General features: G+C 43.5%; 2 protein-coding genes across 5 annotated transcripts in view; one reads left to right on the top strand and one right to left on the bottom strand.

Annotated features, from left to right (window-relative positions):
• The window catches only part of nit2 (nitrilase family, member 2), a 40,404-nt gene extending 17,782 nt beyond the window's left edge, over nt 1–22,622 (bottom strand). The window contains exons 1-7 of one of the 4 annotated variants that reach the window (XM_068041020.1): nt 22,462–22,620; nt 16,943–17,106; nt 15,972–16,125; nt 10,857–10,975; nt 6,099–6,219; nt 3,917–4,005; nt 632–725 (exon numbers count right to left, since the gene is read on the bottom strand). In XM_068041020.1, coding sequence (XP_067897121.1) covers nt 632–725; nt 3,917–4,005; nt 6,099–6,219; nt 10,857–10,975; nt 15,972–16,002 — 454 coding nt within the window. In that variant the 5' untranslated portion in view covers nt 16,003–16,125; nt 16,943–17,106; nt 22,462–22,620. Of the gene's footprint in view, nt 1–631; nt 726–3,916; nt 4,006–6,098; nt 6,220–10,856; nt 10,976–15,971; nt 16,126–16,942; nt 17,107–22,461 lie in introns of all 4 variants that reach the window. The other 3 variants (XM_068041019.1, XM_068041021.1, XM_068041022.1) reach the window with 3 other exon arrangements.
• Nucleotides 22,623–22,668: 46 nt separating this feature from the next.
• On the top strand, nt 22,669–23,793 carry LOC137374621 (histone H4). The gene has a single exon (XM_068041023.1). The coding sequence runs from the start codon at nt 22,786–22,788 to the stop codon at nt 23,095–23,097; it is 312 nt and encodes a 103-aa protein (XP_067897124.1). The 5' UTR covers nt 22,669–22,785; the 3' UTR covers nt 23,098–23,793.
• Nucleotides 23,794–24,325: the final 532 nt, after the last annotated feature.

Here is a 24,325-nt window from a genome sequence, read left to right as displayed (position 1 = left end):
ATTTTTGGATGGGGAAAGTGAAAGAGGAACGAGGATGGCACAACTGTCACAATGTTGCAAGTTTACTGGGGTTTATTTTAATTTGCAGAAAATGCAGACATTCAACAAGAATCACAATCCATTGTTGATAAAAGGAATTAAAAGGGAATTATGAAATGTTCCCTCTTAATGTCTACAGCTAATCAGTAGCATATCTATAGATAGATAAAATAAAGCTTAAATTGGAAAACCCAGTTGTGCAATTAAAAAGCTTAATTTACCATGTACATATCCCTGCTTTTAAAACAATGACCTTAAATCTCCCACATCCTTGCATGATTTCTTGACTGACAAGGTGGACAGTAGACTAACAAGAGCGACATTGGTATCTGCCAATGCCCTCTGTAACAAGTATGCATGCGTTCTGATTTACTCATGGCCAATTTTCCTTTTTCTTTACTGGAGACCGGCCTGTGCTCAGAGTGTTCTACCCCAATAATCTAATTGAAAATCCCCTATGTGAAAAATAATAGGTATTCACCTGCATCTTACACCAAGCAACTGCAGCCCACATGATACAGTGTCTATTTTAAAAACAAAGACTTGTTTATGTACTAGTGCTCGCGCATTTGAAAGTCTTGTTTTTACTTACAAGTATCAAAGGTGCATAATTTGTTGCCAGGAGAAAGTGTCTCAGATTCCCGGAAACAAATTTTCCCAGGTACATCAATATCAAACAAGTGAGTCTGGTTGAAACACACAACACAGGCAGTTAGTGATCTTTAACAAGGTTGTCGGACTTAGGTTAAGATGTTAAATAGTGAATCACTTCTCATCTGATTGTGTAAGCATTGCCAAATCTCAGACAGGCAAAGGCAGTTCAACAGAAAGTGCTAGAAATACTCAGCAGGTCAGGCAGCATCTGTGGAGAGAGAAGCAGAGTTAACATTTCAGTTCTGATGAAAGGTCACAGACCTGTAACGTTAACTCTGCTTCTCCCTCCACAGATGCTGCCTGACCTGCTGAGTATTTCCAGCACTTTATGTTTTTATTTCAGATTTTCAGCATCTGCAGTATTTTACTTTTATATAAAGGCAGTTCTACATTGGCATTCCTGTACTTTCGATCATGGGAAACCAAGATCCAAATGTGGGTCTACAATTCTGTCATTGGCATAAGAGAACTAGTTTGAACTATGTAAACACGGGCAGTCAGCAAGCACACATTGTAGCCATTTTAAAATCCAAACATTAATCCAAAAGTTAAAGTGCTTTTATATGGTAGTGTACCACACAAAGCTTTCACTTCAGCTTTTTGGCACTCAATTCTGCCCACCATCTGTCTGAAAAATGATATGTAGTCTCAGTTAAACTGCTTGTAGATTAGACGGTTGCAGATCTCCATATTGACCGTGCTTCTGACTTTAACAGAAAGTGCAGCTCCTGTTGATCTAAACCATCTCATAACCTGGTGGATTTCCAACATGGTTCTTTCGTTTCCTAGAATATATATTGAGCTTGGTCCTACTCTACATCAATGAAAACATCCTAAATTATTTTAACATTTTTCAAAGGTAAATTTTAAAACAACGCAAAATAAAATCACCAAGCAAATTCACCAAAAACAAAACTCAATAAATGTTTTTGACTGCTGAAAGTGATCTGTACACATGACTTTTGGTCTCATAAAAACAGTTTCAGTAGAAAGTAATATCAAATAGATGTGACATTGAAGATGGATGTTTAAGATGCTGTGTCCAACAGTGCATGCCACACATAAGTTTCTTTTACTTCTGGGATATATGTTTGGATTCAGGTGCTAAATGTCTGACTATTAACCAAGGATCAGTTGTTTTTTTATTGCTGACTTAAAACAACTAGGTTCTTTTGGGTTTTTTTACGTCAAGAAAATGGAGGGGGGGGGGGGGGGGGGGGGGGAGGAAACTTGACACTAAAAAAAGTAGGTACATTTGAACAAAAATCAGTAAATATCAGTTATTAGCTGGAAAATGGTTAAAACTCAAAAAAAAAAAATAAGGGACTAATAAAGAATACAGTTAAGCTTAATGACAATCCACAATTATTTATACAGTTCATGGTCACCATTCTTGCAAATGTAAACTTGCAGCAGTTGCGTTAAACTATGTTTGTCAAGGTTTATTCACCCGGGATCTGGAATGTACCAATACAAAACAATTATAGCTGTGGTACATAATACAGTTAAAAGCACTAAATGTATCATACTGTCCCAAAAAATCTTTAAGGTAGACATGAATGTAGGCATGAGCAGGAGACAGATGATTCTGTACTCGCCTGACTACAATTCTCTATTGAACTTGGTGTTGAAAATTGGGATCCGAATTATTCAACCCTATTTCCAGTATGAAGAACAGGGAGGTTTTAAATATTAACCTGTAATGCCAATACAGTACCCACAATGTGCTTGAATACTAAATGTACTATCCACTCTGTCCAGTATATCAGTTGCATTCAAAGAGCATCAAATAAATACCTGAACACAACCCTCACTTGAAGCAGACACCAGAGTCGTTATGGTATTGGACTAGCAACCCTGAGGCTGAGTTCAAATCCCAGCACGATAAATTCTGAAACTGAAGTTGATAAATCTAGTAAATTGTGGGCTAGCACCACAATGATCATTGCTATTAAGCTGCTTTTTAAGTTCTAACTTCACCTCAAACCTTACCTTTACTGTTCAATTACTGCACTGGGAAAGAACACTTTGGCACTGAGGTGAGTGAACTTTTCTGGGCAATAAATGTTTGACCACACTAGTCCTTTCTGAACAAGGACAGTTAGTACTGTTTGCTGAAAAGATTATTCGTATCAGTGTAGAGAATCACGTCAAATGAATTACACTTGAGCTCTGCTACTGCTTTGAAAGAAGTGAAAATGTTCAGCAGCAGCACAGAATGTATCTGCCTGTAGTGTAGATTCAAGCAATGGGACAGACCAGAGAACTGGCTGAGCTTGTACCTGGTTTAGGAGTTCCTACATACCTGTGCTGAGATGCAGTGCTAGGAGTTTCTCAATCTAAGTATTTTCAAAAAATATCAATTTGGGGGTTGACCAGAATTAAGTCTGTGAGTGCCTGTTGCAGCTGTCTGAATAATGGTGAACTGTCCCCAGAGTATCTTTGCGCCTGCCTCAGCACGTTATTTATAAACAGCAAAAGATTAACCGTGTCAGTTTGATTATTTTTTGTTGGATCCTATCATATTTTAGCTGTTGTCCTCATTGAGGTGTGGAAAGTCAGTGCTTTAGGACTGAAAATTTTTCTGTTCCCTGGTCTGTATTGACATGATGGAGATGCAGGAAAAAGCCAATGTGCGATTGTCTGCAGCATTATGCCCTAACTATAATGTTAGGAAAGCATCCCTTGCTACATAAACATGAATCTTTTTAAGTGGTGTGAAGGCACGGATAGAGTACTAAAACCAAGACCCGAAAATGAAGATGAATGCAGATTCAATTTCTGGTACACCAAGCTTGCAATTTCAGCCTTGCTGAGTGGAAAGGCATAGCTAAGGCAGTGGTGTCTCCCTGTAAGTAGAAGGGCAATCAAAGGGGATAGTCTGAACTGAGTCGTGCCCCCAGCACCCCTTCAGGGCACAAGTTTCAAGACAAAATGAAATTAGAAATTATTTACAAGGAGAGAAAAATTACATCATTCAAAAGTATTAATTTTATTTTTCTCACACGAGCCAGCACTGTGACCAGCTTTCTGCAGAATTACGGGCAGTTTTGTGCTAGAACATGGTATCCCATTAAAACTAGGTGGAAATTGTTCAACATCATTTTGTTTTGGATCTTAGAGAGAAAGGAGAACTTTCTCTCATCAGCTTAGACTAAAGTAAAAAAGAAGTCCTCCTAATCTACTGCACTACCCACTCTGCCCAATAATAAAGATTTTAGACCTTTCTGTACTTCAGCAACATGGATCCACTTGGTGCAAACACTGTACAGGTGTTGTAAAACTTCCCACCATCTTCCTCTGGAATAGAGCCTGCAAGAACACAAGCAATCATTTTCATTCAGGTACTGGCAAACACATTGCATCTTTTCAATTCTACCAAACAATCTTGCAAATCTTTCAAATACAAGCTGCCCAACATCTTCCTGTAATATAAAATAACAAAAAAAGTTATCACTGGTTAAAAATGTGAAGAAGAATGTGTGTGTTTATAAGGCACTTACATCCTCAAGACATTCCAAAGCACTTTACACTTCACGGCCCATGCAATGACTGTTGTTTTGTCAGCTAGTGTCTCACAGACAACAAGTGAAAGAATGTGTGATATTCTGGAGTTATTTGGTGATGTTGGACACCAGGAGAACTCTCTGCTCTATTTCAAATAGTGCCATAGATTCTTACACGTCCACTTGAGCTGCTAGACTTGGTTTAATGTCTTATCTGAAAGATGGCAGCTCCACTACAGCCCCACTCAGAACTGTGGTGAAAAAAAAGTGTCAACCACAATGTGCACTCAAATTATGCAGTGGACCTTGACTTCAGTGGCAAGAGTGTCATCAATGCAGGCAACTTGACATAATGATCCATATGAAAACATGGACTCTTCTATTACTGTAATATTTGAGATATAGATATGTGGAGTATAGTCAAAAATTACACAAATATTGGTATATGTGTCACACAGGCAGAGCAAAGGCAGCTTTACAGTAGACACGGTCATAAAAACAGTGTCCATTTGTGATGTGCACATTATGGCTAACACACAGAAGGCAGAGAGTCGGGATTAATTGGTCTTTTTCAGGTTGGAAAGCCATAACTAGTGGGCTGCCACAAGGATCAGTCCTAGGGCCTCAACTATTGATTATCTATATTAATGACTTGGAGGAACGGACAGAGTGTAGCGTATCCAAATTTGCTGACGAAACAAAAATAGGTGGGAAGGCATGTTGCGATGAGGACATAAAGGATCTGCAAAGGGATATAGATAGGTTAAGTGGGTGGGTAAAAACTTGGCAGATGGTGTTCAATGTGGAAAAGTGTGAGGTCATCCACTTTGGTAGGAAGAATAAAAAGGCAGATTATTATTTAGATGGAGAAAGACTACAAAATACTGCAGTACAGAGGGATCTGGGTGTTCTTGTACATGAAACACAAAAAGCATGCAGGTGCAGCAAGTAATTAGGAAGGCAAATGAAATTTTGGGCTTTATTGCTAGGGGATTAGAGTTTAGAATAGGGAAGTCTTGTTACAACTGAACAGGGTGTTGGTGAGGCCACACCTGGAGTACTGCAGACAGTTTTGGTCCCCATATTTAAGGAAGGATATACTAGCATTGGAGGCAGTTCAGAAACGGTTCCCTCAGCTGATGCCTGGGATGAAGGGGTTGTCTTATCAAGAACAGCTAAACAGGTTAGGCCTTTATTCACTGGAGTTTAGAAGAATGAGAGGTGATCTTATTGAAACATACAAGATTCTGAGGGGGTCTGACAGGGTGGATGTTAAGAATATATCTTGAACTAGGGGACATAGTTACAGAATAAGGGGTCACACATTTAAAACGGAGATGTGAAGGAAGTTCTTCTCTCAGAGGGTGGTGAATCTCTGGAATTCTCTACCTCAGAGAGTTGTGGAGGCTCGGTCACTAAATGTATTTGAGGAGGAGGCAGATAGATTTTTGAAATCTTGGGGATTCGAGGGTTATGCGGAGCAGGCCCGGAAGAGGAGTTGAGGCCTGGGACAGATCAGCCATGATCTTATTGAATGGCAGGGCAGGCTTGAGGAGCTGAATGGCCAACTCCTGCTCTTATTTCTTATGTTCTTATTAGAATTTCGCAGCTGAATATAAATTCTATTGTCACTATTTCTCATTTTGCACCCATTGATGAAAGCCATAATATAACTGGACACGAACGACCTGTTTTACACTCTGCTCGATTTTACTTTCCATTGAAGATTAGGTTAGCATTACCCCATGTGCTTTAATGTGTAAATAGTAGTACGCTTCCAAGTTCCAGTCAGTAGTTATTGAGCAAGAAATTGCTTCATACAATAAAATGCAGCCATTAAACCCATTTGTTTCTTCATGCAATCTGCTGTAAACTTCCCAACAGAGGTTCCATATTTACCTCCAATAAGGTAAACCCCATGCTCCTTTGCTGCTTCTGATAATACTTGGGTTGATTCCCCTGGGATTTTTTCCGCATACTCAGGGAAATAGTTTGTTCCATATGGAGAATTGTAACATTCCTGTGATTTAAGATACATAGAATCTTTAAAAGCAGATATTCAGAAAAACCAACATACACAATATTTGAAACAACCATTATCTGAATGTTGTTCAAGGTTACTGCAATACACTTCAGAAAAAAAGACTATGTTAGAAGGCTGTATCATAATAGAAGAGTCTGAATGATGTTAATTTTGCACAAAAGAAAAGCTCAGTTTACAAATACAATTTGAATTCTTGGATTGTATTATGCCTTTAACTTACTGTCTAGAGATATTTCCCATAATAAAGAGTTTTTCCTCCTATTCTCCATTTCCATATAAGAAACAACAAAGATGAGAAAGGCTATGCCCATCCAGAACCCGAATTGTCCAATACCGCATACAGCTGCACTCTGAACATCTCCAATATCCCTGTCTCCAACACCCTGGGCTGAATTTTCAGGTCACACTGGGGGCGGGAATGGAGGCAGACAGGGCCGGAAAATACCGGCGCCAGGCAGTGTGCCGGTTTTGCGTGCCATTCCTGGTGCTGCCAAGGTTCACCAGGGCCGTTGGGGGGGGGGGGGGAGAAGGGGAAGGCAGAACAGTGATCCCACTTGCCGCCCCCCCCCCCCCACCCCAATTAAAGTAGTTAAAGTGGTCCTTATTAGCTTGTTAAAGGGGGTTGTTAAATTTTCACGGGGCACATGTTTTGCTTACGCAGTCTGGGGCTGACTAGCTGAGGTGGGTACAGAGTGGGGAGCCAGTTATGGGTGCCCCAGGGAATCACCTGGGCCCCATAAAAAGGTCAATGGTGTAGAGGGGTCCTCGCTTTTTAGAACCAGGTGCCCTTGCCAGTCAGTGTGCAGGCAGTACAAGGGGCCCTCACTTCCTGACATCGCAGGAGCAGAACAGCAGTGAGCTAGGCAGCCAAGGAGAACTGGGAAATCAGCTGAGCACAAAGAAGGCTGCAGCTGGCAATAGAGGCATGGCTTTCAGATCTAGGCCCAGTGGCAATGAGGAAGGGCAGAACCCCAAGCAGCAGGAGGGCAGGGAGAGGAAAGAGGAGCAGGAAGATAATGGAGGCTATACCCTCAGCATAGGATCTACTGCTGAAGACGGAGCTACCTGGAAATTACCCAGACCCAGTGTTGCAGGAGACTGCAACTATCTAGATAGATGGTCAGAGAAATCTGTGCCCTCATCACCAAAAACCTCGCACCTCACCATGTCCTGCCAGTAGCGGTCAAAGTCAATTCTTTTCTTCTGGCGCCTTCCAAGGATCAGCTGCAGACATTAGTGGCATCTCACAAAAGCTGCACACCACTGCACCTCACAGGTCACTGATGCCCTCTCTGCCAGAGCTGGATAGTATATTGATTTCACGACAGGCATGGCCTTGCAGTGACAAAGGGCAGTGGGTTTTGCCGCCATCACTGGATTTCCCCCAGGTTCAGGGCATCATCGATTGTTACCCATGTGGCCATCAAGACACCCAGTGAACGCCGAAATAGATTCATCATAGGAAGAGCTTCGAATCCCTGAAAGTTCAACTGGTCTGTGAAATAAACAAGAGCTTCCTCCACGTATGCGCTCGCTTTCCTGCCAGCTGCCATGCGTCCTTCATCTTCCACCAGTCCAGGCTACCGCAGCTCTTCATTCCAAAGTCTGTGGATGGATCCTCGGGGACAAAGGATATCCTTGAAGATATGGCTACTGACTGTCTATGGCAGCCCCAGACAGAAGTGCAGAGACAATATAACCAATGGCATCTGCTTACTAGGACAACCATTGAGCAGGCCATCAGGCTTCTCAAGATAAGCTTCCGGTGCCTGAACCATTCAGGCAGCACTCTAACACCCTCCTTCAAGGGTCTCGGTCATTGTGGTGGTCTGCTGTGCTCTCCATAACATGGCCCTTCAGAGAGGAGTGGACCTTGAGGATGGTGAGGCCCTGGAGACAGATAGCTCATCAGTGGTAGAGCAGAGGCAGGAGGTCGGAGATCAGGAGGAGGAGGTGGTGGGAAAGTATGCTGAACAGAGAGAGTTGCCCCAGCTACACAAAGAGGTAGCCGGGCAGGGCGTGGGGCACGAAGGTCATGTCAGAATGCCTTGAATGCCGGGTATCATTTAATTCAGAAACATTTCAACTGAGCCCCCTCTGATCAGGATGAAGGGCATGGCCTGGAACACAGTCCGAGGTACCTGTGCTAACACATCCACTGAAGACGCGTCCTGAAACATCTAATCACTTACCGCCAATGAAGGAAGCACATCTGCCCCGGGGCTTTGTCCTCACCGTGGAGGAACCCGTAATCTCCTTCACCATCTCATACCACATTTCCTGTCACGCCAGCAACAAAAAGAGCCTCAGACTTGTGGCTTAAAGTGTCTTCCTTTCTTTGCACTATATAAATGATAACAGTCAACAGAGATAGGAAGAACACACTCCAGTGACCCATACAGTGCTCCGCGTGACGCAGTGACCTCTGCAGTGCTCCACTTGTGGCTTCGGAAGAGATGGAGGCAGCCTGCTCACTTATCTCGGCTTGCAGCTGTGATGCATGAGGCAATTGTCCTCATTGTGGAGGTGCCCATGGGGGTATCACCAGAGGCTGCTTCACCTGCATCTTTGCAGGAGCAGCCTCTGTCACTGGGCCCTGCTGCACAGATGGTCGTTCATTTGGCGGTGTCAAGGAGACCAGTGATAATGAGGGTGCCCCATGGCACCCTCATCCTCCACTGTGACATCCTCAGCCATTGCTAGGCACTCCGGATGCCTGGAAGAACACATCAACCGGAGCAGAACTAGCATCCACTCCAAAGATCTCTGCGCCACCAGTGTCACTGACTGTTCCATCTTAGATAGTGTGCGTACTGTGGACATCCGTTCCTAGTTCCTGCATGCACTCAGAGTGCTGGCGCATATGGCTCTCCAAGAGGCTGCCCACTCTCTCAATGAAGGAGCTCATACAATCATAGCCTTGAGCCATTGTGGTGTACGAGCTGGATGGACTCCTCCATTCTCTGCAAGACCTTGCACTGCCTCGGGGAGCACACCTCCTCCTGCTGTTTAAGGTAGAGCCTCCTTTCCAGTAACTCCGGAGGTCCTGCATCTGTACCCAGCTGAGCAGGGCTGTGCCTGTCCTCCATCCTCCGAAGGGAACCGACCACAATTCCCTCTGCCTCTGGCACCTCCTCCTGCACACTCGTGCCACATGCACGCGAGGACCCATTGAGGAGAGTGTATCTGCACTCGTGGATGGTGTGCTCGTAAGATATGACGGTGCTTCTTCATGCTTCCTACTCCTCTGGGGCCATGGAGGGAGGGGGAGAGGGTGCCTTTGGTTGGACACATGCACCTGTGGGAGAGGAAAGAGGAGATCATGAGAGGCAGCCTAGGAGAGTAGAGACCTCTGCAGTACTGAGGCTACCCAATGTTACTCAGTGAGTGAAATGCTTTCCGATGGGGTGCAGTGCACTGTACTTCTGTGATGACGACACTGCCCTCTATAATCACCAACTCCACCATGAGCTCCCATCTCATCAGGTACGACTTCTTCCTTGTCCGCTATTCTGGCTAACTCCATCGCTGTCTCCTCCACTGGGGTAAGGTGGTGGGAAAATGACACCCCTCCTCCTGTCAGGGCCCTTTCACAGGCATTGTGAGCCCATTTCTCCTGCAAGGACGAAAGAGAGTGAGAAAGGCACTAATGTCCTCTGTGTTCACTGTCATGTGCCCCTATTCATGAGAAGGTGCCTGTCTCAGTGGTGATAGCAGCACTATGACTTTCAGCCATTCTGAGGTGAGTGAGTGCCCTGGGCACACATCCCTCCCATGTTCAGGAGCAGCATGCAGCCTCAGGCTTCTCAGCTGGTGTGACTGCTGGAGGGTGAATACCCAGAGGACTGTCCTGAGGGTTGGGGGTTGCCCTCACCTTGCCAGAGTGTATGAGGTTATTGAACCTCTTCCTACATTAGATCCATGTCCTCCTCACCACTGCTCACTAAGGCAGTCACCTCCACCTATGCCACCTTGGTCTAGGTTGGGGGGGGGGGCGCTCCTCTGGCTACACTCCTTGCCTTGAACATGACATCCAGGTCTGTATTTGAAAACCGAGGGACAGTGCTGCCCTGGGTGCCAGGCCTCCAACTTTCCTGCGACGTCTGGTTCAACTCCAGTACTGTCCAAGGCTTTGAGAAACTCTGCAGCTTTCTTGCTTCTGTCAAAAAGAAGCCCGAGTAAGGACTGCCTTGGTGAGTTTAAAATCAGACCCACACTTCCTCTGACATGCCTCCGTTTCTGACCCCACAGCCTTTAACTGGACAGCAAACCCAATTCCATGTCAATTAATGGGTCACCCCTGTGGAAATTGTGATGCTAATCTGTTTCCCCCTCTTGGAACGGGTTTGTACTCGGAAACAGTCCTCACTTCGGTTTCCTGCCCCCGATGTAAAAGATCAGCCTCCTGTCATGTAGCCCAGTCAAAACATTCACCGCAATACAAGAAATATCCCCAATCTCTGTTTCAAATCTACTCCGCACCAATCAAATCCACGCTTTCTCAGTAGTACGCTGCTTTGTCTGAAGGTAACTTCACCTGGGAAGGGTTAAATTATACACCGAGCAAGATGAAAACAGATGCTTTTTGTCTTCGTACTGATTGTTGTACTTACAGGGAGCGCTACAACCTTTGCCCCCTTCAATGCTGCCTCCTTCACCAGCGTTCGGACTTTGCTGAGGTTACTGGCTTTCAAGGGTGACACCGTGAGCTGAATAAGTGCAAGGCGGAATTCTAGGAATAAAAAAAGCAGGACAGCAAACAGTTGTTAATAAATAACCAGGTCAATAGCAAACCTGTATTGAACTATCCCTCAATCTGCAAAAACATAGAATCACCAGCTAGGCCCAGTCACAGCAGGGCTTGCTTGTGAACACTGCACCTTTTCAATCTGAGAAACCTGTCTTGTCTTTGCTAAACCAACAGGTACTCATGGCATAAGGACAAGATATTACACTATGCACTGTGTATTTATTATTCTGCTAAGGTGGGGCTATCTTCAAAGTCATAATGTTAAGTAAATACAAGCTCAATTCAATCATGGTTCAATTGCTGTTTGGTTAGGGAACTGTAGAGATTAGAATATGATTTTTAGTTTTAGGCAGCACTTCAGAAGTATTCAGCATTTTAAGATTTAATGAAGTGTGACATCGGTGTATGCCAGATATACCTTTTAAAAAATATATTGCTCGCAAATTTACCATGTTGTGGCTCACGCTATCAGTGAACATGCTATTTCATATCAACAGTATCGTTAAATCATATAAAAGCCCACTGCTGAACTGTAGCTGTGCATTCCTTTCAAGTTGTAAAGTTTAACTGATGTTAAATAAGGTGATTCAAAGGTTAATTGCTGTCTGGGCTGGTATCATAGCTTGCAATATTCACTTCTGTGCTCACTAATCTACAATGGCTCCAGGCCCAGTGACACCTTAAATTAAAAATTCTCATCCTTGTGGTCAATTCCCTTCATGGCTTGCCTCCTCCCTATATTTGTGACCTCTTCTAGCCCTACAACCCTCAGAGAACTCTAATTCTGGTCTCTTGTGCTTCCCTGACTTTCTTAGCCCAGCTGCTGGTGGCCGGGCCTTCAGAAGTCGAGGGCTTAAGTTCTGGAACTTCCTCCCTACATCTCTCCACCTTTCTCCTTTAAAATCTCTGTTTTACCAAGCCTTTGGTCACCTCTTCCAATATCTCCTTCTTTGGCTTAGTGTCAATTTTTTTTATCTTATTATGCTCTTGTGAGGCACTTTGTGACATTATACTATGTTAAAAACACTGTAAAAATGCAAATTGTTTTTAAGATTAGAACACTAGCTTTGTTTCTGAGATGGTCAATTCAGAGCTCTGGCATTTTCTGTTCCTGAAGAGTTTTTTTTTGTAAATAACTATCTTTGTTTCTTAACGATTTGTTTCATATTTTGGCAAAGAAATCTATATTAGACAATAAATCTGAAGACTACAGGAAATGAAGTGTGATGTATATCTAAAGGTTTGTTATATATAAAAAGACAACTAAATATACAGTAAGATTCACATAACTGGATTTGTTCTGTTGATTAGCATTTTAAATTAATTAACTTGAAATCCAAAACTAATATACAGGAAACGAGTAACACCTATTCCAGGGAGTCACGGAATCATAGAAGGTTTATGGCACAGGAAGAGGCCACTTGGCCCATCGTGTCTGCGCCGGCTGGAAAAAAAACCCACAGCCTAATCCCACTTTGCAGCATTTGGTCCGTAGCCCTGCAGGTTACGGCACTTCAGGTGCACATCCAGGCACCTTTTAAATGGGATGATGTTTTCTGCCTCTACCACCCTTTCAGTCAGTGAATTCCAGACCCCCATCATACTCTGGGTAAAAAAAAATGTCCTCATCTCCCCTCTAATTCTTCCACCACTTTAAATCTATGCCCCCTAGTCACTGACTTCTCTGCTTAGGTAAATAGGCCCTTCCCGTTCGCTCTATCCAGGTCCCTCACTATTTTGTACATCTCAATCAAATTGCCCCTCAACCTCCTCTGATCCAAGGAGAACAACCCCAGCCTATCCAATCTTTGCTCATAGTTGCATTTTTCCAGTCCTGGCAACATTCTCGTAAATCTCCTCTGTACCCTCTCTAGTGCAATTACATCCTTTCTGTAACGAGGTGACCAGAACTGCACACAGTACTTAAGTTGTGGCCTAACTAATGTTTTATACAGTTCCAGCATAATCTCCCTACTGTTATATTCTATGACATGACAAATAAAGGAAAGGAATCCACATGCCTTCTTAACCACTTTATTGACCTGTCCTGCTATCTTCAGGGATCTGTGGACATGCACTCCAAGGTCCCTCACTTCCTCTACACCTCTCAGTATCCTCCCATTAATTGTGTATTCCTTTGCCTTGTTTGATCTCCCCAAATGCAACACCTCACACTTCTCTGGGTTAAATTCCATTTGCCACTTTCTGCCTACCTGACCAGTCCATGGCTATCTTCCTGCAGTCTACAGCTATCCTCCTCGCTATCAATCACGCTGCCAATTTTTGTGTCATCTGCAAACTTCTTGATCATTCCCCATACATTTCTGTCCAAATCATTAATATATACCACAAAAAGCAGGGGACCTAGTATTAGGTTACTCAAAGCTTTTTGAAAATAAAAAATTGCATTTATAAAGCCCCTTCAATATAGGAAAACGTCCCAAGAAGCTTCACAGAAGTGTACTCAGCTAAAAATTGGCTCTGAGCTTAAGATGGAGATATTAGGAGGGGAGAGTTACAAACTTAGTCAATTAAGTAGGTTTGATGGTGGGGGTGGGGCTCTTACAGAAGGAAAAAGAGGTGGCGAGGCAGAGGCTTAAGGAGGGAATTCCAGAGCTTAGGGCCTAGACAACTGAAGGCACTGCTCCTGGGTCTGGTCGAGGTGGCTATCAAAAGGTTCAGGCAGTGGGTGGTCGAGAGGGTCATTTGGCTCAACCGCCTGCCCTCTTCTGCGGTTATCGGTGTCCCTGGAGAGGCAGCACACGGTGTCTGCAGGTACGCTTGAGGCCTTCCGCAACCAGAGAGCACCAGAGGGACTGGAGTACATCACCACCTCGAGAATGTCATTTTACAAACATACGAATTAGGAGCAGGAGTAGGCCACTCGGCCCCTCGAGCCTGCTCCACCATTCAGCAAGATCATGGCTGATCTGATTGTATCTGGTTTAATTTCCTTTAAAGTTTTGTTTTTGGTTGTAGTTTATTAGTGGTGCTGCTTTAAGAAGGGGGGGGGGGGGGCACTTAATCTCTCTTCCACCTGTTGTTGGTTGAGTAAAAAGAGGGCATGGTAACCAAAGGCTGGGCACAAGAGGCCAGAATTGGAGGCATGTAGAGTTGAGTTGCAGGGCTGGAGGAGATTTTAATTGGAGGTGTTGGGTTACCAACGCCAATGTAGGTCAGTGAGCACTCGAGACATTGTGCAAGTTAGGACAATGGACAGCAGAGTTTTTGATTAGCTTAAAGTTTGTGGAGGGTTGAGGGTGGGAATTCAGCCAGGACAGTATTGGAATAGTTAAGTCTATGGGTGACAAAGGTATGGATGAGGGTTTAAATAGCAGATAGGCAGAGGTAGGGGCAGAGATGGGAAATATAATGGAGGTTGAAGCATGCAGTCCTTGTGTTTGGGAAGCTTAGCTCTAGGTCAAGTTCTTTGAGGTTGCTGAGGGGGCAGCATGATGATAAAGAGGAGGAGTGGGGGGACAGGATAGATCCTTGGTAGATTCCAGAGGGTGGGTTGAGAAACCATTTCTGGAGATGCTCTGGCTGCAATAGAGTAGGTATAAGTGGAACTAAGCAAGAACAGTCCCACTCAGCTGGACAACAGGGGAGAAGGATTAGCAAAAGATGGGTGGTCAACTGTGCCAAAGGCTGCAGAGATGTCAAGAAGGATGAGGAGGGATAGTGGTCACAGAGGATGTCGTCTTGACTTTGATTTGGGCTGTACCTGTGCTGTGACAGAGGTAGAAATTTGCTTGGAGATTCAAACGTGGAGTTACAGGAAATATGGGAATGAATTTGGAAAGTGACAACAGGTTCACGAAGGGAGGTTGGAGATGAAGCAACACGTTGCAACGGTAGTGGGATGGAGGGAGAGTTGGTTTGTGGAAGGGGTGATGACATCAGTTTTGAATGAGATGGGGACAGCACAGGAGAAGAGGGAACCATTTACAATGTCAACTAACATGGGAGCCAGGAACTGAAGTTGGGCAGTCAACAGTGTAGGAGGTATGGAGTCGAGAGCACAAGATGGGGGTCTCATGAACACGATAAGCTTGGAGAGGGTGTGACGGAAGATAGAGATACTAGAGAAAGAATCCGGTTCAGGGCTGGGGCTCGGGGGGCACCTTGAGGGAGGTTTGGCTTGGTGGTACAGCTGAATTAGCTGAATGGATGATCTCAATCTTAGGTGACAAAGACAACAGTGGGCTTTTCGTACAATGTGAAGCTTGGCAGGGGGGTGAGGGGAGGGTTTTCAGGTGACCATAGCCAGTGATGGTTTCCAAACACATCTACCACACAGTTTATCAGCTAAATCATGAAGCATGGTGCTGTAATCAGCCATGGAGTCAATTATACATTAACAGTGTGAAAAGGGCTCGTTCTCAACCCCAAAGTGACACAGACATGGTCATATTTTTACTTCAACAAATTCTTCAATGGCAAAACCAGTCTTAAGCTTAAATCTTGCTGGGAAAGAGGTATCAGATGGTTCACTTCTGGAACTTTTAGATAACTCCAGAACTTTCTTGGGGGAGTGGGGGTGAATTGCAAACCCATCGAAATGAACAGTTTTCTTTTAACAGAAAATCACGAAAGCTGTTACTCTTTTCCACAAAGAAAAGAGTCGTCATTATAACTAGAAAGAAATGATAGACAACTCACGCACAACACCACGGTAACCTGACTCCAACAGTACTCGAATTACAATTGAGCTAATACTGCAGATAACAGACTGAAAAAAAGACGAACTCACTCGATTGAGTAAAATGATCAAAATCAGATGACTTCGCAAAAGATATTTGCGCTGACTTTTAAACCAAATGGTTCTCCCCATTTGAAATCCGTTAGATCTGATTGAGCTGTCGCTGAATCCCTCAAACAGCAGCAATAAAAATAAGCGTGTGGAACGGCTTCCAACTTTTGGAAATGGCAAAAAGCAAGCAACAGCATTTGTATTTGTCGCCCTCTAAAAACTTACTTGTTATCGCTCCTGACATGTTGTCAGACATCGAGAAGCTCTTGACAGTGTGACTACTTGGGAAACTCCTGCTTTTCTACTCCACTGCCCAGGTCACGGCACTTTCCAGCAAGCAGCTCGGGAGTTGTAGTCCTTCACTCTGTTTTCAAATGGACTACAAAACGTAATCTATTAAGAGCCGCCATGCTGTTACTCAAATGTCATTAACAATGAAAAACAAGATGAACTTCGGACGCGAGTTATGAACTGAATGACTTTGTTGGGGGCGGGAGGAGCTGGCTCTGTGTGAAGGGAGAAGTGAATGTAGATTTTAGGGAAATAATTGAACTATTGTAATATGCATAAAGCCAAATGTCACTTATTAAAATTAAAAAATCCAACTGTAAAGTAAAACTGGATTCAAAATGATGCAGAATGTAACATTTTTAGGTAAAAATCCAATTTTCAGGTCGGATGGAGGCATTTGGAAGAAATGTGTAAAATTCAAAATTTGATGCTGTAGAGCCCTGATTAAGAATCATGCATGGGAGGGGCCGTGGCGAAATAAACAATGAAATGGAGGAATTATTAAGTTAAAAATGTCAACTGTTAAAACTAAATCACAAGAGCCTGGGTAATTGAACCACAGTGAAAACGGCGTAGCAGCCCACGTGACCCCCCTACTCGAAATAACCTTATCTGCAAAGATGGAATTCGTTAACCTTGTCTGAAATAGCTCTGGGGAGAACCCCTTTGAAATTGAAAAGAGGACTATCGTGCATTAATGATTCTTATTGACATGAAGGGATTAACAAAGGATGCTGGAGGCAGTCTGACTCACAGCCAAAACTAGGATGAATGGGTGTGAAGTAGCAACATCATAACAGAATATTCATACATTAATCGATAGCCAAGGTTATCATATTCTGGCCCATTGTGTGGTCACAATAAGGGAGAGAGCCATGCATCTCCTAACAGTGTGAAATTTTTACCTTAAAAGGTAGCCTTCTAGAGAGGGAGAGATCATGCCAACATCACAGAAAGCCTGTCCAGCCAAGAATTGTCTGAAGAATCCAGACAGGCAAGAGAAAAACCCGGTTGAAATTGAACAGTGCCTTCAGCAGAGACATCACAACATGACTTTGAGACTAACCAGCTGTAAAAATAACAAACACACCACCAGCTTTGGGCTGTTTTACAACTACAATAGCTCCACAAGTACAGGCTGAGAATAATCAGGCCTGCAATTTTTAAGAAGACTTTTCCTCCAGAGAAGACTCAGCAATATTCTGTAAACCATGAACACTTACCTCACTTTGGACTTCCAACTACCTCCTACCCTCTTCTCTCTATCTAATTATTCTTGTGTATGTGTGTGTGGATGAATGTGTGTGTGTGGGTGAGGTTGCAACCATTTTGGGAACGGTTTTTAAAAAAATTTTACCTACGAGAAAACCTGTCATTTGTCTGTTGATTTGACCATAAAGACATTTGGGGGCTAACGCATCAGTTTAACAAAACACGATTGTGGTCAGTTGGGAGGTGAACAGTAGAAACCAACCACACCCCTTACCAACAAATGTCACTCAATGTTCTTGTTTAACAATGCAACCTATTTTGATATCATAGAATAATAGATCAAAAAAGATAATAAGACATTTAAGATAGAAAGAGGTGTGATAATTGATAGGAATCAAACTTAAAGAGGATAAAACCCCAGTCCAGATAGATTGTATCCGTGCATATTAAAAGCTAGCAAAAAAGATGGCAGAGGTACTAGTACTAGTGTATATATATATAATATATATATATATATATATAAGAAGAGAATAAATAATACCGGAGGACTAATGGATATCTAATATTCCTATATTTAAAAAGAGAGGTAAAAGAAGTCTAGGGAACTATAGACCCATTAGCTTAATGTCAGTGGCAGGAGGGATAATGGAATCTTTACTCTAAGATGTATAAGAAAAGTATCTAGAAACTGAAAATATAATAGTGTGCTTGACCAACCTTATTGAATTCTTTGAAGTAACAGAAAGGGTAGGTAAGGATAATGCAGTAGACATGATATATTTGGATTTCCAAAAGGCCTTCGATAAGGTAACGCATAGTAGACTCATGACTAAGATCAGAAGATATGGAATCAGAGGACAAGTCGCGGAATGGATAGCAAGCTGGCTACAAAACAGAAAGTAGGGATTAAAGGTAGTTGTTCAGATTGGTAAATGGTGAGAAGTGGTATTCCACAAGGACTGGTGCTGGGACCACTGTTGCTCATGATTTACACGGACGATTTGGACTCAGGAGTAGTAAGTTCAATTTCAAAATTGTGGATAGCACCGAATTGAGGCCTTTAGGAAATATGGAGAAGGCCAGTGATAAAATACAGGAAGACATTAATAAACTTGCAGAATGAGCATTTAATTGGCAAATGGACTTCAATATAGATAAGCATGGGGTGGTACATTTTGGTAGGAAAAATAAGAAGGCCACTGTTACAACCAAAGCGGGAGCAATGCACCATCAATTCAGTCCCATCACTCCACAGGTCACAGAATGTTATTAAAGCTTTCCCACCCACCTGGAAAAACAGCCAAATTAAACACTCTAGTAACCCCCAGAATAAAACAGACCAAACCAGGTATCTTTAGACAACAACAAATTAACTATTTATTAAAAAATCTAAATCTTAAACACTATTAAGATAAACCTATGTCTAAAGACCTTATAACTTCTTATTTTAATATAACTCCGCCGTTCACATACATACTTCCAAAACTAACAGTTAACCATTTTTTTTTAAAGTAGTGTTGTTAAAAATTAACTGTTTCTTATGAATAAATAAATAAGTCTTTGTGGGTTACATTCCTGATCGGTGAGGTATTCTAATGTGAAAATAATCAAATGCCTCTCGAAGTCTTCACAGGGATTTGATGAAACAGTCTGTTCTTGATAGGCAATCAAACTCTTCGGCTACAGCAGGCATCAAACAGTTCTTTCAACGATGAGCACAGTAATAGGTCGACTAGAATTTTCAAACCGGCAGTCTCAGTCGAAACTTTACTTCAGGAATACAAACGGTCTCTTCAAAGGGTTATTTCCTCCTTAGGCAATTAACTCAGCCTGTAGCTCCTGGTAGAATGTAGCTCCTCGTAGTTCGCTGACAGAAAGACGCCTCTTTCCTTCAGTAAGCATGCTTTGCTGATGGCCAGTTCAGACCATTTTTTTTTTTGCCAGTTTTTACACACAGTCAAATCGAAACATGTGATACCATGTGAACTCTCTCCTGCTGTGGCTGAGGTAACAAGTAGTCGGTACACCGTACCTCAGAAATCCAAAAGCTTCTCTCTCTGTCTTAAAGGTACACTGCTTTTAACAGAGTCTTAAAGGCACACTGTTTTAATCCTAAGAGAAAAGAAATATGGTTCCATGACACCACATACACCTTGGAAAATAAGTGTCTAAATGGGGTAAAAGAACAGAGGGATCTGGTGGTACAGATACACAAATCACTAAAAGTAATGATGCAGGTTAATAAGGCCATAAAAAAGCAAACAAAGCACTAAGGGAGAGAACTGAAAAGCTAAGAAGTTACGTTAAACTTGTATAGAACCGTGGTGATGCCACACTTTGAAGTAATGTGAACTGTTCTGGTCTCCATATTCTGAAAAGAATATAAAAGGGCCTGGAGAAGGTACCAAATAAAAAGGTTTACTAGAATGATACCAGAACTGAGATGTTATACTAATCAGTAAAGATTGAACAGGCTGGGGTTCTTTTCTCTAGAAAAGAGAAGACTGAGAATAGAAGTTTTTAAAGATTATGATAGGGTAGACATGGAGCTGGTCTCATTAAGGCATTTTTTTAATTCGTTCGGGGGATGTGGGCGTCGCTGGCTAGGCCAGCATTTATTGCCCATCCCTAATTGCCCTTGAGAAGGTGGTGGATCTTGACCAGCGACAGTGAAGGAACAGCGATATAGCTCCAAGTTAGGATGGTGTGTGGCTTGGAGGGGAACTTGCAGGTGGTGGTATTCCCGTGCATCTGCTGCCCTTGTCCTTCTAAGTGGTAGAGGTCGCGGGTTTGGAAAGTGCTGTTGAAGGAGCCTTGGTGAGTTGCTGCAGTGCATCTTGTAAATGGTACACACTGCTGCAACTGTGTATCTGTATTGGAGGGAGTGAATGTCGAAGGTGGTGGATGTGGGGGGGCCAATCAAGCGGGATGCTTTGTCCTGGATGGTGTTGAGCTTCTTGAGTGTTGTTGGAACTGCACCCAGGCAAGCGCATAGTATTCCATCACACTCCTGACTTCTGCCTTGTAGATGGTGGACAGGCTTTGGGGAGTCAGGAGGTGAGCTACTCGCCACAGAATTCCCAGCCTCTGACCTAATCTTGTAGCCACGGCATTTATGTGGCTGGTGCAGTTCAGTTTCTGGTCAATGGTGACCCCCAGCATGTTGACAGTGGGGGATTCAGTGATGGTACTGCCATTAAACGTCAAGGGAAGATGGTTAGATTCTCTCTTGTTTGAGATGGTCATTGCCCGGCCCACGTGTGGCGCGAATGTTACTTGCCACTCATCCGCCCGAGCCTGGATACTGTCCAGTTCTTGCTGCATTTCCACATGGACTGCTTCAGTATCTGAGGAGTCGCAAATAGTGCTGAACATTGCACAATCAGCAAACATCCCCACTTCTGATCTTATGATTGAAGGAAGGTCATTGATGAAGCAGCTGAAGATGGTTGTGCCTAAGACACTGCCCTGAGGAAGTCCTGCAGTGATGTTTTTTTGCACTGATGTGCTGGGTTCCCCCATCATAGAGATCGGGGATGATTGTGGAGCCCTCTACTCCTGTCAGTTATTTAATTGTCCACCACCATTCACAATTGGATGTGGCAGTTGCTAATTGTTCACGTGGAAACTCAGCTACAAAGACTCATGGACTGCCTCTGCCATGCCAGTAACTTGTTTTCCTTGACATTAAGCATCAGGAAATCGTGGTCATGGGACAAGGTGTTGCATCTCCACCCCTAAATTACATCCCACTGGAAATTCTGCTACTTGGGTCCACAGTGACAATCTGTCCCTTGATGCAGAGCTTGATACAGGCATTGGGAAAGCAGCTACCACCTTTGGACGACTCGCGAAACGTACATGGATAACACCAAGCTGACCCTTAGGACCAAGCTAATGGTTTAGAAGGCCTGTGTTCACTGCACCTTGCTGTACGGCTGTGAAATGGGTGACTTATAGCTACCAGGAAAAGAAGCTCAATAATTTCCATCTTCACTACCTGTAGAGCATTACGGATATATCCTGGCCGGACAAAATCACAAATGTGACATTCCTCTCAAAGACAGAGTTCCCAAATGTGTTGGCACTAATCAAACAGAGGCAGCTTTGGTGGATTGAACATGTCCTCTGGATGCAAGATGGTCACATACCCAAGGACCTTCTGTATGATGAGGTAGCCGGGGCCAGATGACCAGTGGGGCACCCAAAGGATCTTGCAAGCGTGACATGAAGGGCCTAAACAACAACTATCACACCTGGGAGTCACTAGCTGGTGAAAGAGGAAAAAGGTGACACATCCTGTGGACTGGTGTGCACTATCATGACGACCAGTAGCTACAGCAACTTGGCAACAGGCGCCAACATCAAAAACAACAACTGTGTCACTTGGCAGCTGCACGCGCAGCAGAACCTGCCTCTCAAGGATTGGCCTTCACAGCCATCAGCAAAGGTGCACCAGAAGTAGACAACCCAACTAGATAGATTATTTTGCTGTGCATCCATCATCTTTCACAGATGGTAGGATGCCAACAGACAAAAAGAGGTTTCCATGTGCAAGCAAGACCAGAACTAGTAGTCATAAATATTAAATAGCCATTAATAAATGAAATATGGAATTCAGAAAAAACTTCTTTACCCAGCAAATGGTTAAAATATGGATCACCACCACAAGGAGTAGTTGAAGCAAATAACAAGGTTACAGTTAAGGGTAAGTTAGATAAACAGATGAGGGAAAGAAATAGAAAGATATAGGGATAGGGTTGGATGAAAAGAGTGGAGCTTGTGTGGAGTATAAACACCAACATGGGCCTGTAGAGCTAAAAGGCCTGTTGCTGTGCTGTAAATGTACTGTACAAGAATATGGAAGAGAATCTTACAGCCCAGAAGGAGGCAGTTTAGTCCATCATCCCTGTACTACTTCCTTGAGGAAGTTATACAATTAGTCCAACTCCCTTACTCTTTCCACACAGTTTTGCAATTTTCGATCCTAGACAACTCCATTTTGAAAGTTGCTTTTGAATCCATTTCCACCGCCATTTCACCTCTTGCATTCCCAATCCTAACACCGCATATGAAAAGGTATCTCCATGTATTCTCATTTCACTTCTGTCTCATCACCTTAAATCTGTGACCTCCGGTTACCAACCCTCCAGCCACCGGATACAATCTCTCCTTATTCACTCTTCAACTATGTCACTTAGAAATAACCAACCTGTACCAGACAAGCCAATCATAAATCTTGCTCCTATAAATAAGGTTTCCTTATTTCTGATGATAGCCCAGCTTCTCCGTGGAACAAAGTAAATTAGATGATAAATCAATCAATCAACGCAACTTCCGGACACAGCTACTTCTGGAAAACTCAGGGGCGGGAATTTGAGACCACGTGGTTATTAAAGTGGATGACGTCAGTGTGCTAGTTACACCCAGGTCCGCTTCAGCCTCTGATCTGTTTTGGGACAAAGGATTTAGATCTCACTGTTCCCTGTTGTTGTTGCTGCGGGTGGTGGTTTGCAGTAAGCAGTAATTTTGCAGAATGTCAGGACGTGGAAAAGGCGGCAAGGGGCTGGGGAAAGGAGGAGCGAAGCGTCACCGGAAAGTGCTGCGGGATAATATCCAGGGGATCACCAAGCCAGCTATCCGCCGACTGGCTCGGCGCGGCGGTGTGAAGAGAATCTCCGGCCTGATCTACGAGGAGACCCGAGGCGTTCTGAAAGTGTTTCTCGAGAACGTGATTCGCGACGCAGTCACTTACACCGAGCACGCAAAGAGGAAGACGGTGACCGCCATGGACGTGGTCTACGCCTTGAAACGGCAGGGCCGCACTCTGTACGGCTTCGGTGGTTAACAGGCGGGTGGCAGCCCTGCCTTCAATCATCATTCCAGACGGCCCTTTACACATTAGGTTTTTATTTTTTAAATGACTTTGCTTTGGTAGCGCGCTTGCTTGTGTTCTAGCTGTTCGGAGTCCGTCTTGGGGGAATTGTGAAGCTATTTAGTTTCTGATTGGCTGGCTCGTAGTTTGAAAATTATCCAATAGGAATCCACGCTCTATTCTATCCTTCATTTGCATATCAGTCTTTATAAGTACAGACGATCTGAGTAGCTCCTAGCGCATCCGGCTTTGCTCGTCCATATGCAGGCGAAGCCCAGTGGAAAGGCAGCAAGAAGCGCCTGACCAGCCAGGAGTGTTTGAAGGAAGTGTATCCGGCTATATGAACTCTCTCTCTCTACATCGCCATTGTTGGAGTGGGTCAGGATGAAACTTAACCCGTTCCTACGCCAGGAAGGCTGTCCAAATCGACACCGCGAGTCGTTTTGAATCGGCTTCCTCTGTTCCGCTGTTTGGACTTGTCGCTGTTGTCTGAAATCATGGGATTTTGATTCCTGCCTGCTGGAAGGATTTGATTTTTTTTTGTGACAAGTAACTTTATTAAATTAGCTGCAGAATGCAAACTGGGACCAGCGTATCGTCCTCTTCGTTGTTTTTGAGTGTTGGTTTGTTCTTTTGTTGCAATAAAAAGTTTTTCAGTTCCTTATAAAACGCTGGTTTGGCCTCACCTTGATTATTGTGACCAATTCTGGGCATCGCACTTTAGAAAAGATGTGAGGGTGCAGAAAAGATTCATGTGAATGGTTCTAGGGCTGCGGGACTTCAGTTACATAGATTGGAGAAGTTGGGTCAGTTCTACCGGAGATGATTTGGTAGAGGAGTTCAAAATCATGATGGGTCTGGACATAATAGATAAGGAGAGACTATTCCCATTAGTGGAATGCTCAAGAACCAGAGGCTACTGATTTTAAGGCAACATGAAGAAAAACTTTACTTAGCAAGTGGTTAGGGTCTGAAATGCACTGCACGGGAACATGATGGCAGAATAAATTTGTGGCTTTCAAAAGAGAATTGGTTAGTTATCTAAAGAGAAAATTTGCAAACCTATAGAGATCTGACATGGACATGATGGGCCAAATGGCCTCTTGTGCTGTAACCATTCTGATTTGAAGCCCATTTTCCTTGGTCTTTGATTAGGCAGGTTGGTGTTGAAGAAATTCAGATTATGCCAAATTGTTGAACA

The sequence above is a fragment of the Heterodontus francisci genome, chromosome 10 (assembly GCF_036365525.1).
Source record: "Heterodontus francisci isolate sHetFra1 chromosome 10, sHetFra1.hap1, whole genome shotgun sequence".
NCBI lineage: Eukaryota > Metazoa > Chordata > Chondrichthyes > Heterodontiformes > Heterodontidae > Heterodontus > Heterodontus francisci.
The sequence above is the reverse complement of the archived record's forward strand: the minus strand, read 5'-3'. Positions and strand labels throughout refer to the sequence as shown.

Bases quoted from the DNA above. Each gene is read 5' to 3' on its own strand.
- LOC137374621 (XM_068041023.1), top strand. From the start codon at position 22,786: ATGTCAGGACGTGGAAAAGGCGGCAAGGGGCTGGGGAAAGGAGGAGCG.